Consider the following 19,727-nt stretch of genomic DNA (forward strand, 5'->3'; position numbering starts at 1 on the left):
GATTTTAAAAGTATGTTTTAATCAGATGTGATGATGGAAGTCACCTGAGGGAAGGGCGGAGATTTCACGTGGGTGGGCTCACAGGTCAGACTGAAATGGGTAGCTGGTGATATATTCTATATGTCTGCATCCATTTGTCCGTCTGCCTGTGTCGATGGCATATTTACCTGTGGGTTTAAAAGGGGAAAGCAAGAGTATATAGAAAATCCAGTAGAAGAGGACAGAAGGAAGAAGAAGTGAAAAGAGTAATCGGATACATTTGAATGCTCCTCATATTTGCGGAATATTCCTCTGATCACACACTGGAGGCTTGAGTTAAGACCTTCATTCTTGGAACTTCCTCTTCTTCCATTTGATCTTGAAGAAATTTGACTGAAGCTTTTTTTTTTTAGCACCTAGTGTCTGGGCCTCACAGGATGGTCGCATCTTCCAGAAGACAAGAAAAATCAAATAATTACCTGTAGACAACAGAATAAGACCCTAACAGTGTTACTGTACATCACCATAACTCTAAGAGGCAACAGTTTCAGACAGCGGTCTGTCCATCCTGGTGCATACTTGCTGAGATGAATGGTGTGCCTCCTTTAGGAGCAGGTTGGGGATGGAGCACGGTGGTGTACTGTTGTATCTTCGCCTCGCTCAGCATGCTGTTGGCTCTGTTACTCTGGTTCTTACTCAGACAATTACAACGTTTCAGAGGCAGAAAGTGACAAACACGCGGTGTGATGTACACCTGCTTCCAAAAGCGGCCTGTTTTTCTTGTTTTTTAATTAATGTGATCAATTTATGAATTGTGGCATAATATTTCAAATATATTAGGTGTCTTTAAATAGTAATTCTAAATAGTATGTCTATTGATGCATGTTGTATTCGTAGTATGTTTGCATCCACACGTGGATGCATGTCAGTCGGATTACAGTTTTATTAAATGTCATGTCTGTCATTCCAGGAGCGATTCTGCTCATAGTGTTCATAAATGTATGATTACTTCTAGACCTCAGCTTGATATGTGCTGGATGAGTGCAGAAGTGCAAAGAGTCCAGAAAAAAACAAAAAAAAAACAAAAAAAACAACAAGATTTTTGGATGAAGTTGAGAGTTTGCGTTGTGAAGACAACCACGGTGGTGCACTGGTTAGAAATGAAAGAAGACTCCTCCAGCTGGCTGGGGCCTTTCTGTGTGGAATTTGCATGTTCTCCCAGTATCCGTGTGGACATTCTCTGGGTGCTCTGTGGGTTTTCCCACAGTTTGTAATTCTAAATTGGCCAATTTAGCTGTGAATGTCTGTCTGTGTTAGCCCACCTTTCTCCCTGTCACAGCTGGGATAGGCTCCAGCTGCCCCCATGTCCCTAAATTGAATAAACTGATGGATGGATGGAGCATTTCGGAGCTTCCAATAGCCAGAGTCGTAAGCAAATGTGTATGGGTGAAGCCCTCAGAACTTTTTCTGATAAACTGATGCTTAAAGTCATCCTCCAGTTAAAAATTCTTTGTACCAACTATGTTAATGCTAAGAAAATTGGGATGTTTGATCTTCACGATGCAGAACGGTGTGTGTGATATTTGTAAGTACTGGCAATCTGTCATGCTGAAGGGGAAAGTTTTTATTCCTGTAACACCTGGACATACTGGCAGCATCAATCATGACGTCTCAGAAAAAGCCAATTTCCCACATGCAGTTCATACAAGTGTGATGTTGGAAGTTCAGTATTTCTTTTTACCCATTTAAATGTGAAAAATCAACTCTTTATTTCTCAAAAATTGTGTTTATAATAAAAGCTTTCAGTCGTGTGCGATGGTGTCAAAATCTGCACAAATCTTACCCACATAACTTGTGTTTTTTTTAACAGGGAAACACACACCTCTGTCTGTGTGTGTATAGCTTCTTTGTTTGAATCGATCACTCCCTCTCAGTTTACTTGGTAAATTATTGACATGGGATGAAGATTCCCAACATGCCAAAGCAGAAGGCTACTAAATGAAGAGCATTCATGATCCTAATGATACAAATCAAATCCATATATGTGTTTAAATGGTGACGATCTTTATTGGTCACATTTTTTTCACGGTGACAGCCATGTTTCTGTCAGTCTCCCCTGACATGAATACCTGCCCTTCTGTTAAAGTTCACCCGTGTTTTTATAGGTTGCATCATCAAACAGTAGCGATAAATTATCTCTGGCACCTTTTGTTCTGTCTCTCTGTTAAAATTAAACTACCATAAAAATTAAAGGGTTTTTTTTTGCAAATCCGCAAACTTACAAATTCAGCAGAAGATGAAATAATCATTTCGCCCACCGTATCTTCTCACATCAAGTCATGAAAATAAACACGTGACCGAAGCATTATCAAGGAAATGGACTAGAAGCTGTAACTTGTAAACACTGTGTAGTGCTGCAAATCATTTTTGTGAAACATCCCATGCCACGTTCACAGTTATAATTTCCACTAGGATGTAATGGACACGAAATCAGAAGGAGGTGGAGGGAACCACGCCTTCAGGCTAAACCAACAACTAAGCATCTGTTTGCTTACACAGAAACTTTATAATATGTAATGTCAATATTGTATTTTCAACTTGCTCCGCTTCTCCAAGTACTCCAGAAGGAGCATGTTAGATGCAAAATATCGCACCTCCTCTTATAAACCATTATAAAACACGCAGCATGAAATAAAGACGCGAGAAAGACCCTTGTCATCATTTCCCTGTTAGCAGCTCAACCACGTAAGAAAACGACATTTCCCAGAGTGCTCAGGGGCAAGGCAGCCCCCGTGCCCTGAGCACTGGGGTGTGGCTCACTCACTCACGCGCATAGTTTTTCCAAGTGAGCTTCTCCTGTCTACTTCTCCTCCTCACTTCGCTCTCTGCGGGTCTCTCCTTCCGTCCTCTGAGCTCCGTTTCACAGCTGCGGTTCATCGGTAAGTTCCTCACCGGTGTTCACTCTCACTTATAGGAGACCTATAGAAAGTTCCGTTGTATCCACCAGGTTGTGCCAAGATAGGTATCCCCGACAAAATCTGTTTCCCCTGCGTCCGGAGCATTCACTGCGAACGGAGAGCAGATCCAATTTATTCCGCCTCCATTACAGCCAACTATAGACATGGAAGTAGTGATGTTTTAGTTCTGTGAAAAATGAGTGTCGTTCCATTACCGTTCAGTTTGAGGGTTACTACAGAAAATATATATATTTATATTATTGTTCTCGCGTGGACGGGATTATTTCAACAAACTGAGGACTTTTTGCCTGATAACTATTAGTATCCTCCTGTAACTTTACTGAATAAAAAGCTAACATCTCCAAAATTACAGGAGTAGTTATTCAGTATAAGAAGTGTTTTTGAACTAAAGATCAAGACTATGGGATACTGTTTGTCCGTGATTTGGAGACCCCAGCTTAGTTTGACGCCTTCTGTCGGGGATACTATCTATCTTGGCACATCAGGGGCACAGCCACCGTCTCCACCTGATGATAAAAGACTTGTAGTGTAGATAGCAGCTGCTGTATATACCGTACAGCAGGAAACCCTAGCGGAGATGATTAAGGATGAGTTAATTACAGTAGAAAGTTTACCGGAAATAAAGAGTTGTTTCGTCTCCTTGCCTGATAACATTTGTTTCTCTCCAACAGATCTGCACTTTTTTCTTTCGTTGGAAAAACAAACTTAAAAGACTGTCAAAAATGGTGAGTCCTTTCCACTCTGCTCATTTCTCAGATATCAGCGCAAATAAACACGCAGAACTGAATATAAAACGCTTGCTGATTAATCAGATTTTGCAGAAGTCTCGAGGAATAAAACCGTTATTTATGCAAATGTTTGACTCACTGGCTTTAAGCCGGTAAAGTCCGAGACAACGCCCACTTTATGAAACTTTATATAAGGTTCTCGGTGAGCGTTGTTGTTGTCGGGAGACAGCAGGTTAGCCTTTGACTCTTTTACAGTTTGTATTGAACCTTAAACATCGTGAAACAGTAAAAGTTAGATCCGTTTTTATATGCGTGTTTTGGGTGTGCGCGCATGATCGTGAGGCTGGAGAGAAATCTCATTTGGGGAAGTTTGGTGTATGACTCATGTGGGCTCTGCTCCATTCGGGTGGGTCTCCTCTGCGTTTTCCACCTCTCCCCCTCTTTCTGTGTGTAATGCACACATTTCCACATCTGGTCTGGAGTTTAAAGCCAGCCTCCCCCTCTTAAAAGGGAATTTCTTACTTTTCAGCAGTTGAGTTACTAAAAAAGTGTTTTGTTTTTTTTAATGTCATCAGCTGTGCTGTTGTTCGTTTCCTGACAGTTTATTCTGAGAGTGTGTTTACTATGAAGGGCTAACAAAACATTTGAATAGGTCTTTCTTAGACAAGCATTTCTACTACGTGTGCATTCAGATCTGATATATGTAATATTATCCCTGTCAACAACAGACCTCTACTATTCTCCCAACACACCTGTTTGCTTTCCTGACGAGCGTGGACTTTATATTGACTCACGCACTTGCACACAGAGCTGCTTCTGTAAATACTTAACTACAGCACATAATGTGGATCCCACAACAGATCAACTGTATAATCCTGTTTGCACAAAGAAAATAAAAGGATGTTTCATTTAGTGAGCTTTTTAATTAAAGATGGCATAATAATGATACGTTGCATCTTTATGCGGGATCGGGTATCAGGCTAGAGCTGTAGTCGTGATCACCGGAGCTTAACTCTGTTGACAGCATTTGCACAGGTAACAATAAAATGGTCCATAATGGAGGACATCCTTTTGCAAAAGCATTGCTAGGTGGATTGTGTACAGTCTCCATGGCAACAGCAGCCAGTTAAGAAGGATGGTAAGTAATAAGAAGTGCTTTTAAGGAGAGACGCCAGCTGTGATGGCCTGTGGTGTTTACATACATTCCCCCCCACCCTCAGGTCATGCCTGGACCCGCTCAGGGGAATCAGTGCATCACTCGCTACAGACTCCAACCCCTAGCATTCCAGTGTGAGGGACGTGCATTGTGTTATGTTGTTGTTGTCTAAATACCTCCTTGTTCAAGGAGCCACGTTGGGTCTCTTTTTGCTTGATTGGATGATTGGATGCGTGTCATTTTGACATTCCTTCGTGCAGAAACAAACAAAATCCTGGTTGTTAACAGCGACTCTTGTGTTCTAGACCTTTGACTTTTTAAAATTTTGAGGGTCAGAATTCCAGTAGTTTTCCTCTCTAAACGTTCCGCTGATTTTTATGAGCGCGGGAGTGTCTGGAATCAGTGCATTGTTGTTACAGAAAGGGTCTGTTTTACTAAAAATCAATGTTAAAGTCAAGCTGTAAGTCATTGGGTCATTAATCTGAGTACAAATCAGGAGTAGGTGTACAAAACTATGTGCCTAACAAAGTATACACATCTGACATTGTTCTGTTGTATCGCACAGAGAAATGAATATTTGTGGGCTTAAATCCAGTGATTTGAATTTTTTGCAAAGACCCAACATCCTTGATGATACTGTACACGTTAAGAATGTGCCCATATAATACAGTATCAGCAGTACTTGGTGTTAAATACACCGCACTACATTGAGAATGATAACCTTGGATATAAACAGAATATATACAACTGACAATAACAATATGTGTAATGTAATTATCATAGCTACCATTCTACCGACAAATACTCTGCATGTGTTATTGCAGTTTTCATGGAAGATTTCGTACTTTATCATCTATACATTCACCAACCAGTTTATTAGCTACAGCTGCTTGTTAAAGCAAATATCAGCCAATCATATCAGTGCATGTACGATCCCATAGGTCAAGATGACCTGCTGAAGTTCAAATTGAGCATCAGAATGTGGAAGAAAGGTGATTTTAAAGTGAATTTGAATGTGACGTTGGCTTAGACAACATGAAAGCATGGTCCGTCCTGGCTTGTCTCAACAGTTCAGATTGGAGGTGGTGTGAGGATATGGAGAACGTATTCAGCAGGATAGCACACCATTAAGCTAATGCACTCTTTGTGAAGAGTTCCTGTTCCTTCAAGACTGTGCGCTACTGCCAAACATGCCAAAAATGCCAATAAAGTTTAAACTGTGACACTTCAAAAAAAAAAAAAAGATAGCACACCATGTCACAGAGCTCAAATCTTCTGAAACCAGTTCTGTTAACATGAGTTCACTGTATTCAAATGGCCTCTGTAGTCACGAGATGTCAAACCAGTAGAGCAAGATAGATGGGAAACCGACAAATGTGCAGCAGCCGTGTGATGCTGTCTGTGAATATAGATCCTCTAAAGAGTGTTTCCACCACCTTGTTGAAACTAAACTAAACTCAATGAAAGCAGTACCAAAGTTGTGTGCATTTACACATATAAAGGTGTAGAAGTTGAGTGTCTCTGTGGAGAGGTAATCGGGTGCAACAGAAAGAAGAATTTTAGTCAAAAAGGCTTTGGCTTTGGAAAAAAAGTGCAAAGACCAACTTTCTCTGTGCACATCTTCCATGTTGCAGGCCAACAGAGGAACCGTAAAACCCAGCGCAAATTTCAGCGCCAGTGCGGACTCAGAGGTTCTGCACAAGGCCATGAAAGGCTTGGGTAAGTTGATCATGTTTATTCATACATGCAGTTGGGAGAGCTTGTCGGGGAATTTCTTTTCAGTGTAGAAATCCCTGCTGTCTGGGTGGAGCATCGCATAGACAGCAGTGACTCACAACCACGTGAGCAGAGTAACTTGAGATGAGTCACTGTGAGCAAACACATCTGCTGACCTAGACTGCAGGCTGTAATTATGTGGGTTGAATAGATGTAAATACGAATCCACCTAGACAGCGAAGGACCATTGTTATGCAATTTGTGCTGCATGCAGCGTATCCTGTGACATAAAGAGCTTTGCTCATGAACCGTGTTTGTTGTCACTGTAGGGACCGACGAGGATGCCATCTTGCAGCTGGTCACGGCTCGCAGCAACGCCCAGAGGCAGGAGATCAAGGCCAGCTTCAAAACTCTGTATGGCAAGGTCTGAACACCTCTTGGACAGCTGTTACCTCGCTCGAGCACATCTGTCACACCTTCAGTTTAACTGTCCCACTGTTATAGCCGAGCAAATCTGTGGGCCAAAGGCACACTGCCCCGCATTAAGCCACTCCAATCTCACTCAGACTCATTCTGCAGTCTTGGCACTTTATCTATAATTCCAAATCTCTGTAATTCTCTATTACAGAGGTTTGGAATGCTCTAAAATGCAGATGATACTAAACAGAACTGTGCACTAGTAGTAAAAAAAAGTTACAAACTACAAAAAAGCCCCAATTTTCCTATATTTTTATTGTTGAAATATGATTATCTTAAATTACTAATACCTTCATGTTAATAAATCACAGCTCTGTGTATGTAAATATTTATTTATCCCTCTAATGTTGCTCTGGGTATTTAGTCAGCGGTCTTACTACAATACACAACATCTGTGCCTGCCTGCGATTTCCTCCTACACGATCAGGAGCAACAAAACCTGGTGCATCTGCGCCCAAGGCTGTTATCTATATCAGATGTTATGATGTAATAGTGTTGCTTAGCAACCATCTACCAACAGGATAAAAATAACCCATTTGTAAAAGTGCAATTTTAGCTTCGTGACAAAGACAAAATTTTCAAAATGCATGTGTGACGTTATCGTTTTGCCTAGCAATAGACCAGAAATACTAAACTTGGGGCATGAACTAGTTTAACAAATCTGCCATATTAACTGTAAAGGTGATGATGATGTATCTGACGTGTTTACAACTGGCCCCACGCTGCCAAAAACATTGAACAAACAGTCAATGAATTAGTGAAGATTAGTTACAAAAAAAGAGGTTCACATCTACACCTCTGTTCACCATACAGGTTATACAGTTAGCTGACAGTGCATTAAGACTGCAAAACAATACTTTAATGTGCAATAAACAAAGCTGCTGCTAGCTACTGTCATGTTGGCACAGCTTGACGTAAAAGCTGAAACAACAAGCGTCATTTGGTTTAACATTAGCTTGACGTTAACACAAAGGTTTACTGAACCTTTGAGCAGAGCCAGGTAGCTGTTCGAGCCCTAATCTGAATCTAAGTGTACTTTGCAAATTATTATTTTTTTGGTTAAGTACAATGAGGCTTCAAAGTATTTGACAATACTAGAAAGTTACCCTAGTAAAGTTTTTAGGCCACACAACTGCTTCACACTCTGGGTTTGTGGTGATCCACACCTCGTTAAAGTGCATATTGTGTATCTCCACATCTGTCAGGACCTGATAGATGACCTGAAAGGAGAGCTGGGCGGGAAATTTGAGACGCTGATTGTGGCTCTGATGACTCCACCCATTACTTATGATGTGACATCACTTCGCAATGCAATCAAGGTACGTGTGCCAGTGACAGATATAAACCAATCAGAAGTCTCACGCCATGATCTTCATGTACAGACAGAAATTTTAGCACCGATAGCAGCTGGAAACTCAGGCGGCATCTGTGACATTTCCCACTTTGGCCTGTAGGGGGCAGGGACAGATGAGAAAGTGCTGGTGGAGATCCTTGCCTCCAGAACATCTCAGCAGGTGAAGCAAATCGTCGCTGCCTACAAACAGGGTAACACTTGCACAGACACACACAAGTTAGACAATGTTTTTTCACACTGATAATGGTTTCAATATAATTTTAGTGTACTTAAAATGAAGCACATTCAACGTGCTAAGAAGTAAAAGACACCTGTTTTGATTCTTTGAGAAGACACAAATCTTTTTGGGGTCATGTGAGGGCATTGAGTATTGCAGTTTGTTTCCTTCAGAGTATGATGACGACCTGGAGAAAGATATAACGGGTGACACTTCAGGTCACTTCCAGAGACTTCTGGTTATTCTTCTTCAGGTAAATGTAATCCTCTCCTCTCCTCTCCTCTTCTCACCTCTCTTTAATTAAAATGTTCTGTCCCTTCTCAGGCAAACAGGCAGACGGGGATCCAGGCGGAAAGCATCGAAAGTGACGCTCAGGTAGGCTTTTTAAAATATTTAATTCCTCATCATCAGTGGCTTTTGTTTTTAGTCTCACGGCATGACCATCACATGCGTTTGGTCAGGTGTTCAGTTAGTCTGTAAAGATGGTTTGACGACCTCTGCTGGACAACATGAGCAAAACGTCCCTTAAAATGTTGTCATGTTTTTACTTAGAGAAAAGGTCCTGTGAATCTTTACTAGGCTCAGCTCTTTTCCTCTCTGGAGTTTTTACTGCCAAATCTGATCATAGATAGCTTAGTGAAATGTATCTAGGTGTGATTTCTGTTGCAAATCAATTTTGTCACGTGGAAATCACTTCAAAGTGAAGCACAGTGATTTGGATCGGACAACAACATGCTGGGTCTAGTACAAAGACTCAGTATCAGTGCAGCAGGATCTGAGGTATTCAGGCTTGGTAGTCCACAAAAATGGGCATTCTGGACCTGTAAGACTACAAAAGCAGGATAATCTCCTGCAGAGTTTACAGTAAAAATGTGTAGTTTTTTCAAGTTTTCTCCTGTACTCTGCCAGTTCTCCCTGTGATTAAAAGAAAACAAAAAAAAACACGCCTTAAATAATAACATGCTTTTGTGTCATTTTCTGGTTTTAGGCCCTCTTCAAGGCTGGAGAGCAGAAGTTTGGCACTGATGAACAATCTTTTGTTACCATCCTGGGTAACCGGAGTGCAGAACACCTCAGGAAAGGTTTGTGAGTGTGGGGTAAAAACAGTTTGTATGAGTGGGTGAAGACAGAGTGGTCCAGGGTGTGGACAGTGTTTGCACTCTGAAACAAATTACATCTGCAGCCAGTGATGTCAATTATGTGTTGGCTAAATGAATATATGACAAGATTCAACAGCTTTGATTTGAAGTTTACTCACCTCCACTTACTGCCACAGGTTCTCATTTGGTCCTACACACTTTCCCTACACACTGTGGGTTGAGCTTTACTGAAACGGGAGATAAGCCGTATAGCTGCACTAACATCAGACTCATTCCAAACTTTATTTGCATTCCAGTATTCGACGCTTACATGAAGCTGTCTGGATATGAGATTGAGGAGAGTATCAAGAGAGAAACATCTGGAAACCTGAAGGACCTCCTCCTTGCCGTTGGTATGTGCTCTAGACGACTCCCTGAAGTTATTCTTTTGTCGCTTGCCCCCCAAAAAGGAAGGCTTTATTTCAATCCTGGTAAAACAATACAACAATAAACTAAAAAAGAAAGCATCGGCAAATGAAAAAATAATATATAGATAGAGAGAGAGAGAGATCATCAAAGCTTTTTTCCTATTTGGATCTTGCAAAAACCACATTTCTGTAGCACATTTTGAACTGGGTCATGGCGTCATACTTGGACATTGGTTCAGTTCATCACTCAGTCTTACTACCCATAAGTACACAGTGATGAATTTCCTTTCTGTGTGTGTTTTTTGTACAGTGAAGTGTGCCAGGAGTGTTCCTGCCTACTTTGCTGAAACCCTGTACTACGCCATGAAGGTAACAGCACAGACAGGTTTGGCAGCTTGAAGTGAGGCTATCTGAGTCGGTGCATGTTTGCCAGTAATGGTTTAACCTGTCAAAATGGGTTTATGACATAATGGAGGCAAAAGGGCTTAGTGCTTATCACTATGGAGTTATTCATGTATGTTTTACGGTTGTGCGTTGATGTTTGTGAGGTGTTTGGTCACTGCATTGTGTGTTCTCGACTCAGGGTGCAGGCACTGACGATAACACCCTGATCAGAGTGATGGTGACTCGCAGTGAGGTGGACCTGTTAGACATCAGAGCTCAGTTCAGGAGGCTGTTCGCCTGCTCTCTGCATTCGATGATCAAGGTACACACATAATATTTTTGCCTCCATAGACACCTTGATACTTTTTGTCTTTTCTCCTAAATTGTGCCCATCTTTGTTTGTTGCAGGGAGACTCCAGCGGTGACTATCGTAAGGCATTACTTGCGCTCTGTGGCGGTGATGATGCATAATCATGGCAATAATCACTAACGGCAACCACACCTGAAGTGCCTTCTCGGCTGTCGGCTCAGTGAAACAACAAGCTAACCACAAGAAACTCAAAGTCTTGGTTCCTCTCAGCAAAGCTGTCTTGTGTTGGAGAGAGAACACATGAGATCTTTTAAAACTATGATTCCAAACCGTGTCTTTGAAAGGTAGCTAACATTTTGTCAACATGAATGGAGCTTTTATCCACTAATATCTTCACTATACAACGAAATATTATGCTGAAGTATCAGACTTCAATTGTCTAGTTTGCACTTTGTATGGGAGAACATATATATCCAATAATAAATGCTTAATTTGATGAAGTTCAGTGGTGTCTCGTTAATAATATTGCAGCCAGTATGCTGTTTTTGTTTTTTACATATGTATTGACCTCTCATGACCACAAGAGGGAGTCAAAGGAGTTTTGTTAGAGATGAGGTGAGCTGCTGAGCTCTGACCCTCTGTAGGCATCTTCTTCAGCTGATAGATGGGGAAGTCACTCACTACTCAGTGTTCACCTTCAACGTCACAGAAGAGCTGCATATTTTTATTTCCCAGGCTGCACTGAAACAGAATTGTAAATCATGCAAAGCTAAGTAATTAAAATATTAAAATACTTATTTATTTTAAATTGGGCCTTTGTACAGCCGGTTCATCCTCTCTTATTTACAAAAAAGACTATTACATATAAGAGGCAAATGTGTGTGATAAAGGAGGGCTTATCTCAGGTCTTGTTATGATACTCTATCATTGTTGTCATGGAACGGTTGGCATTGGAAGAGGTTGGCATTTATTGTTGCCACAGAAACCGGCAGCCAATAATGAGGTCCAAACAGCTGGGTGTGGGTTCTGACCACCTCAAGTCACTGGAAGAACAATACCATTGACTCCTCCTACCTGGTTGCCTTGTGTGTCTTTGGGTGTGGGAGACTATGAGCGGGCATGTGAACAGTCAGCTTTTCAGATTTTGTCATGGGTATTTGGTTGAGCGTTGAGCTGTGCTTTGATATTTTTCCCGTCTGACATGCAGCCCCTCCCCCTGCTCCACACACTGACCAAGGCTCTGTGAACTACAAAAGAATCTGTTGGGAAGTTTGTTTAAGAAAGAGGATTAGACGCTGGTTAATGTGTCCAGAGATCTGGGTCTCAACTCTGTGTGGTGTAGTTCACAAATCATTTCATTGGCCATACAGAAGTGTGCTCTGATTGTGAGGTGGAAGATGTTTTGTTCAGCACAAATGTCAGATCCAAAGTTTAGAATTGTTGGAGGGCTTTAAAACACAAGCTTAAAACACGTGTAAGGAGCTTCCATGTTCCCCCTGTCCCTAAGTCTAGTCTAAGATGGCTGTAGGTGTGAATGTGAGTGTGAATGGTTATCTGTCTTCTGTGTTAGCCCTGTGAGAGACTAGCGAACTTTCTGGGGTGTTCCCTACCTCTTGCCCTGCTAGGATAAGGCCCACACCCCAACCTTGGATTGGATAAGCAGAAGAGGATGGATGGATACAATGGATGGATATGTGCGCTGCACAGAGACTGTTTATCAAATCCATATTGTTATTCTTAGACTTGTAGAGCAGCTATGCATAATTTCACAGATCATTCTAGTCCTTATTTATCTCATACGGGGCTTAGACCAGTCCCTCAGTTTATTTATATTTTTCCCTCTATCTTTATCCCAACTTTCTTCTGATTGGGTGCCCCTCAAAAACAGAAGGTTTAAACAGCAGATGTATGGCTGTGTGCCCTATGATCATATTAGAAATATCTCACTGACATCATATGAAGCCAAGAGCAGAAAGAACATTTTTAGTCTGAGCAGTTATTTGTACATGATGAGCAGGGGCGGTCCTAGCCTGTTTGGCGCCCTGGGCGAACACTCCCTCTGAGGGAAGGGAGTGAGGGAAGCTCGGAAAGCTAAGCAGAAGTTATTTGGAGAGGAGAGTGACTGCCGTTGGTTGAAAAGAGAGGTAAAAACAAACTTCAGTGGTGTGGAAACATTATGGGTTGGCGCAGTTAGACGTGGATCAAGTAGACAGTGTGTAAACTTTGCTACGATGCAGTAGCTGCACCACAGAGCAACACTGCAAAGTTCACTAAACATAGATGTTTACATTTTTCATTTATTTCTTATATTGCAAACTGTTTATATTGCAAACAGTTGCACTGTTATCAGTATTTGCACACTATTTTATATTATTTTTTAAAGTCATTATTCAATACATTGTTATTGTTAACCCTTTAAAGCCGGTCAGAGCAGCACACTCTGTTTTGTGTAACTATTGTTAAATCCCTGTAGAACCGGAACTGCGTAAGCTAGCGCAATAATTTGTTTTACATATGAAACCGGAGGAGTTGTACTTACATCTTATGCCATCAGCTTGTCCTCGGTCACAGTTTCCTTCCACATAAAGCTTTGCAAAAATTGCATAAAAAGCACTTGCAGGAACAAAAACATATTATTCCAGAAACACGCTTTGCCGATCCATCAGCTGTTCTTAACACTTCCCACTTTGAAAAAGACGTCAATGCGAACTATCGCATGTCGCCATTTCCTGCCCGAAACCGGAAGTGACGTCATTTTCGCGGAAAATGTAGTTTTTTACTTGTAGGCCTTAAAAGCCTATACTAGTGTTTTTATAAGTCATGTTTGACTTTTCTGAATAGTTGCTGGGATGCTTAGAACTCGAATTGCACAGCTGGAAATAGTTTATTTTGATGCGCGTGCTGTTTACTTTGCAAATTTGCATCATAGGATTGTTTTTTTGTTTTTCCTGCAGTATATAAAAATTGCTGTATCTCCAAAATAAAACTATGAAGACACTCAAAATAAATTTCCTGTTGTTGTAAACTAGTTTTTGCAACTTTTTTGTATTTAAAGTTTTGAGGGATAAACCTCTTAAATTTCTCCAAGTAGAAATATATGTAAAAAAACAAAACAAAAACGATTTTTTTGTAGTTTATTGCACTTGTTTGCAATTAATGTAGTTACTATGGACTTAATGCATACATTTTATAAAAATATGGGCTATAACAGTTGTATTGATGTATAGCAACTTGAAATGCTCCCACAAATGGCACTACAGCATGTAAAAAAATAATATAAGCTCTGGCGGACTTGGTTCTATGGTAGGTCTTAAAGGGTTAAATAAATAATAATCGTGATCTCAATTTCAGTAAAAATAATCGTGATTATCATTTTATAATCGAGCAGCCCTACTTGTCTGTATGTAATGAACTAAGTAAATGTACCTTTCCTGCTTACTTTTTCCTTTTCTCTACATTTCAGGGAGAATTAAACTAAAGATTGGTCATTTGTTCTTTAGCTGGTAACAAACCTTTTCACAGCTTGGATCCAGACTCAGATTTGGTGCCTTTCAACATCTGAAGATGTGTTTGAGTCTGAATTATTTAATGAATGGATTTTGACACTCTTGGCATGCCATAGCTGTGTAAACATCAAATATCTGCTCAATTAACAAGACATCACATATTTGCAAAAGTGCTCTAACGTTCTCGGAGATGCCTGTTACCCACCAGCTGACCGCATAGCTGGACTGGCCATTGGGCATACCGGGCATTTGCCCAGTGGGCCGACGGTGATTTTCCATTTTTATGTTTGTTTTTGTAACAGTATAAACAATGAAAGGTGGTGAATTTGCCAATTGGTCATGATCAACTCTGGGCTGGACCAATTACAATACGTATTGAGGTGAAAAGGAACGCGATTTGTCCCGTACTTCAGCTAGAATGAAAAAGACACAAGGCTGGAGTTATTCTGTGTTTTTGCCGCACAACTGCCTGTTCTTCTCTCATTCTCTCCCCTCCCTCTCCTGTTGCTACTTCAATTGTGAAACCGATCAATGATCAGCTGATCGGCTTTTCTGCCGCAAGTCCCATCTCTCTTGTTTGTTTATCGCCCACTTTGCGCCAGAAAGAGGAAACCAGCGGATGTTGCGCTAAACAACAGTAGCACGTTTAAGCTTGATCAGCTGTTGTAAGAATTTTTTTAATATGACTTTCTACTATCAGCTGTTTGCTGGAGCCACAGCCGTAAAAGCTGCTGGTCATGATATCGGTTTGGAAACATGAAGGTGATACAAATCATACATATACACCAACAAGACAGTGTACATCACTGTCACAACAGCGTTTGTTTTAGTTCAAAGGCTTTATGGTTTTTCCTATAATACCTGGTGGTGGTTTTGTCAGTTCAGCCTTTTATATTATGTTTAACCCGAGTGACTACCTGGTCAGCTGGTGGGTAACAGGCGTCTCCGAAAACTTCAAAGCACTTTTGCAAATATGTGATGTCTTGATAAATCGAGCAGGTATTTGAAGTTTACACAGCACCATTCTCCCATGAAAATATCTTAAAAGTTTATTTTGTGACCCAGAAAGAGTTATATTTCAAACTCCGCCACTCTGCGTTCCTCTGCCACTGCCTCGTTTGAGTTTTGGACGAAATGGATTCTGGGATATTGCATTTCGTAATTTCGAGCTTATTGGAGACCAGAACAGCCAATCAGATTTTTTTTTCATCCAAGTCTGTGATTGGCTGGTTTTGCGGCACAAATATAATGGTGTACAGAAAGAGTTGAGCGCGTGCGGGCAGAAATGTTGAGAGCGCAAGCAACACATTGCGAGCAAGCGCAAATGCAAAAACTGAGCGACAGGGGCTGCTATTGTGTGTGTGTGTGTGGATAATAGCAAACACTGAAATACATTTTCTGCATGAATTTTGTTCACTCAAATTTAGCTTTTCTTCGCTCAAAATAAATTTCTCCTGAAAATGCAACACTTGCACCTGCAAATCTTTTTTACGTGCACTCAAATTTTTTTACGTGTGCTCAGAATAGTGGCACAAAAATAACGGCATAAGAGTCAAAGAACTGGCTACAGGTATGATTAAAAAATTTGAAAGCACCGACTTCAACGCGCTGATGCTAAAACAGTGTTTATGTGTCAATGATTTATTAGTGAGGGGCTTCTCATCAAACTGATTCTGATTTGATGCCGTTGCAGCTTTCAAAGCGTTTTCACACAGGCCAGTGCTCTACTGTTTTGATCTTGCAGTATGTGACTTTGATCCGAGGGCATAAATAGAAGTTAAACAAGGCATTGTGAAAGTTCAGAGAAAATGGTTTTTCAAAGTAATCGTAGTGAAACTAAATCATTTGCAATGTCAGTATCCAATGTTAGAACCCATATCCCCATTACTTCAGAGGATATTTTACCTGCTGTCAGCAGGTAAAATATCGATTGTCTCTCTGGATTACAGTGGGGCATGATAGAAAATGGGTCCTGTGACTCCAATGTCCAAGCAGCACTTGCTGATATGATTACTGATGTTATACAGTCAGTTAGTGCAAGCATCATAAAAACTTCACTTCTAGCAGTTCAGGACCGATTGACAGATGTATCATCCTAGACACACATTAGCATCGCCGTGGGAAAAATAAGCCCCATATTGGGAGACTCTCTCTCAACCAGCATTGCTGCCGCTCTTAATGTCACCCACGAGGAATGTGAGGAATCTGTGAAACTGACACAAAGGGTTGAGCAGGAGATCTCAAATAAAGTCAACTCGGGTCAGGTTCTAGTCTCAGAAAACCCTGATTCTGTTTATCTCAGCGGAAAAATAACAAACTTTACTCAGCTCCTTTAGTTCAAGTGATGAGAGCCTTGAATCCAAACTCTCTGAGATGGGAACAATTAAAGAAGTAAGTATGGCTCTCATGAGATGGAGAACCGACACAAAACTAAGTAAAGATGACAAGGTCTGTCACATAGAACTGCAACCCATTGTCATGTTCCTGGGTCTGTTGACCCAGCGTTTTAAGTTTTAGTTTATTTGGATGTTGTTTATGTTTAAGTTCATTAGATTAGCGAAGTTCATTTGGTTATTAGACTCCTTGTGTTTTCTTCCCCTGTATTTAAATTTCCCTCACCCTTTGTTTCATGCTGCGTGTCTTATGTTATCAAGTTTGTATTATCATGTCTGTCTCGTGTTTCCTGTTTTATTTTGAAAGAGTTGTGTGTTCTTTGTTCATTGTATTTAGTTTCACTTTCCTTGTCCTGTCATTAGGCTCATGTAAGTCAGCTGTTCCTCCATGTGTTCCCACTTCCCCTAATCACCTCCTGTGTATTTAAGTCCTCTGTTTTCAATGTGTCATTGTCAGGTCGTCTGTTGTCCTTTGTGTCATGTTTCCAGGTCCTGCGCTCTAGGTATTTTTGTGTCCATGTTAGGGTTCATGTTTTGGGTTTCTATGTTATCTTAGCTCTCCCAGTTTAGGTTATTGTTTAGCGTCTCCTCTGCCTTTTGTTTTCTAATGTTTTCACCAGCCTTAATAAACGGCTCGCTTTCTGTTAACATTTAAGTTTTTGTTTCATGGTGTCCGCATTTTGGGTCCTTTTCATAATACATACAGTCTGCCTCTGCCAGACTGCGACACCCATGAAGGGAAAAGAGAGTGATAAATCTGCAGAAGCTGAGGAGAAAGCTGTTAAAGTTAAAGATGATGTGGAAAAAGTTCCAGCTGACATTGTAAATGTGATAATTACTAACATTCAGTATCCTGATGCGGAAGATAATACATTAAGTGAGAAGTGTAGCTCACCCAAACCTGCTTTTAATGGGAACATAATTATCGAAATGGTGAAAGACTTTTTTACATCATGGGCCCTAATTACAAAACCGGATGAAGCAAAACAACACTTCTCCAGGCTTGCCAAAAAGGAATTTGAAAAAATCAGGTGAAGAAAAGCAAAAGGTTTTTCATCTTTCAAAGAGAACAGGCAAGCTGACGCCAGCAAAAGGTTACACTTAAATCCCACAGGTTCAATCCCAGAAGTTCCCAGAAAATCATCAACCTTAGAAACCACAGTTAAAAATGATTCTCCACTCAAATTTAGAACAGTCATGCCAGTTATGAATAAACTGTTTAGTAAATTAACCCACGCAGAAGACCTTGATCTGACAAGTAAGGAAATCAAGATCTTTTCAAGGGAGCTGACAGATAAAGCGTACAACCTTGTCCAGTCAACATATCCAGCCCCCACAATGCAAATGGGTAAAGATCTCTCAGAATCTGAGATCTCTAAGACTTCACAGCGCGACTGTAAGGTACCCTCGTCTTCTGACATGCTCGATCTGCTCATAGAAGATTCAGTAGAAAGGTTCTTACAAAAACTGCTTTTCTGGTTGGAGAATGAAACTTTAGCGCAAACTATTAAAAATGACAACATTTCTGGTGCCGTGGAAGATGTAGTAAGAGCGCTGACCCCATCGGAGGAAGAAGATATGACTGGATGCCAATGAAACAAGTGACAGACTGTCTACATCACAGCCATGTCCGGTTACTGATCTCACAAATCAAGCAGTCCTCTATGTGAGTGCAGTAGAACTGGACCTAGTTTCAAAAACAGGCAATAAGCTTCAAAGGCAGTAGTGATGACTAAATTGTCATCTTGATTTTTTTCAAATCTTAAAGCAATCTAGTCTGGCCTCAGAATTAACATCTGATGTATATTTTATTTGAAAACTATTTAATTAGACTTTAATTAGACTTAGAAATATTCTTCTGTCATGGGGTCTGTGAGCAGTCTGAACTATTATTATTTCATGTGTGTGTCTTCTGCACTGCTACTGTTCTGTGTCCACATTTGTATGTAGGCAGGTGTGTGTGTGTATATGTGTGCAGCTGTGTTCTGTTGGCCAAGTTACAGGCACCTTCAGGCCTGGTGGGTGTGGCTCTGCTGAAGGACTGGCCACACCTGAAGTCCTTGCCAAACACCTGCTGCTGATCAGGGCTCGTCGGGGGAGCTATTTAGGAGAGTGATGGCGCTCCCACCGACGCAAGTTTAACTCCAAGTCACTGTGTGTCAGTATATGGTAGTGTGGATCGTGTATGCCTGCGGGGGTCAGTGGCTCACGAAAAAGAGCCGGCTCTTTCGGCTCCCAACCGGCTCTTCAGGTTGTTTTGTTGCTTTAATTAATTTATTATTAACAATAATATAAAATTAAGCACAAAATGAATTACTAATGTAAAAAAAAGTGGTTTTATTTATATATGTTTATATATGAGACTATGGCCCTTAAAGACAAAGCATGCACAAAGTCCAAAGCACGTACAAACTCCAAAACACATTTCTAGCATTAACTGAACTTCCTTAACAGAGCTACCTAGATCACTTAAATTACACAATTGAAAGCATATGTGTATTGTTTGTGTATTTATACACAAGCATTCATATATATTAATATAATTTAAAAAGAAATGTTCATTTACCTGTTACAACTACACACAAATTCCGGTCGTTGGTACTTCCTGGCTTGTGTAGCCACGAGGTAACAAAAGCTTAACACTGCCCCTAGCATCCTGGAGCACGTCTGTTCTTCCGTACTTCTTTTGTACGTGTTTTGGAGTTTTTACGTGTTTTGGAGTTTGTACGTGCTTCGGAGTTTGTATGTGCTTTGTCTCTAGGGGCCACCGTAAATATACTTCTATTTATTCACTCCACATAAAATGTAATAAATAAATCATATAATACTAAAATCAACTGTTCACATTTCAACTTTTAACTATTTAAATTTTCAGCTTTTTCCTTTTAAACAAATTTGAAGTGAAACAACACAAAACACTGCAAACCACAACAAAATTAAATATAAATTGAAATATGAAAACAAAAAGAAGATGCATATTCTCTGTCATGCCTGCATGAATAAACTTTCTGAATCCTTTAAC

The 19,727-nt window shown here is 40.5% G+C and overlaps 1 protein-coding gene across 2 annotated transcripts; it reads left to right on the plus strand.

Moving 5' to 3' along the window:
• The first annotated feature begins 3,656 nt into the window (after positions 1-3,656).
• Positions 3,657-11,306, plus strand: anxa5b (annexin A5b). 2 transcript variants are annotated; one of them, XM_005726996.1, is made up of 12 exons: positions 3,657-3,682; positions 6,476-6,560; positions 6,887-6,981; positions 8,240-8,353; positions 8,489-8,579; positions 8,779-8,858; positions 8,930-8,980; positions 9,594-9,687; positions 10,002-10,097; positions 10,423-10,481; positions 10,696-10,818; positions 10,905-11,306. In XM_005726996.1, the coding sequence occupies exons 1-12, from the start codon at positions 3,680-3,682 to the stop codon at positions 10,965-10,967; spliced, it is 954 nt and encodes a 317-aa protein (XP_005727053.1). In that variant the 5' UTR covers positions 3,657-3,679; the 3' UTR covers positions 10,968-11,306. The 2 variants fall into 2 exon arrangements, with proteins under 2 accessions (XP_005727053.1, XP_005727052.1); XM_005726995.1 differs by lacking the exon at positions 3,657-3,682 and having other exon boundaries at positions 6,467-6,560.
• The last annotated feature ends 8,421 nt before the right edge of the window (positions 11,307-19,727 follow it).

The sequence above is a fragment of the Pundamilia nyererei genome, unplaced genomic scaffold, assembly GCF_000239375.1.
Source record: "Pundamilia nyererei isolate P.nyererei 1_Seehausen unplaced genomic scaffold, PunNye1.0 scaffold00022, whole genome shotgun sequence".
Classification (NCBI taxonomy): Eukaryota; Metazoa; Chordata; class Actinopteri; order Cichliformes; family Cichlidae; genus Pundamilia; species Pundamilia nyererei.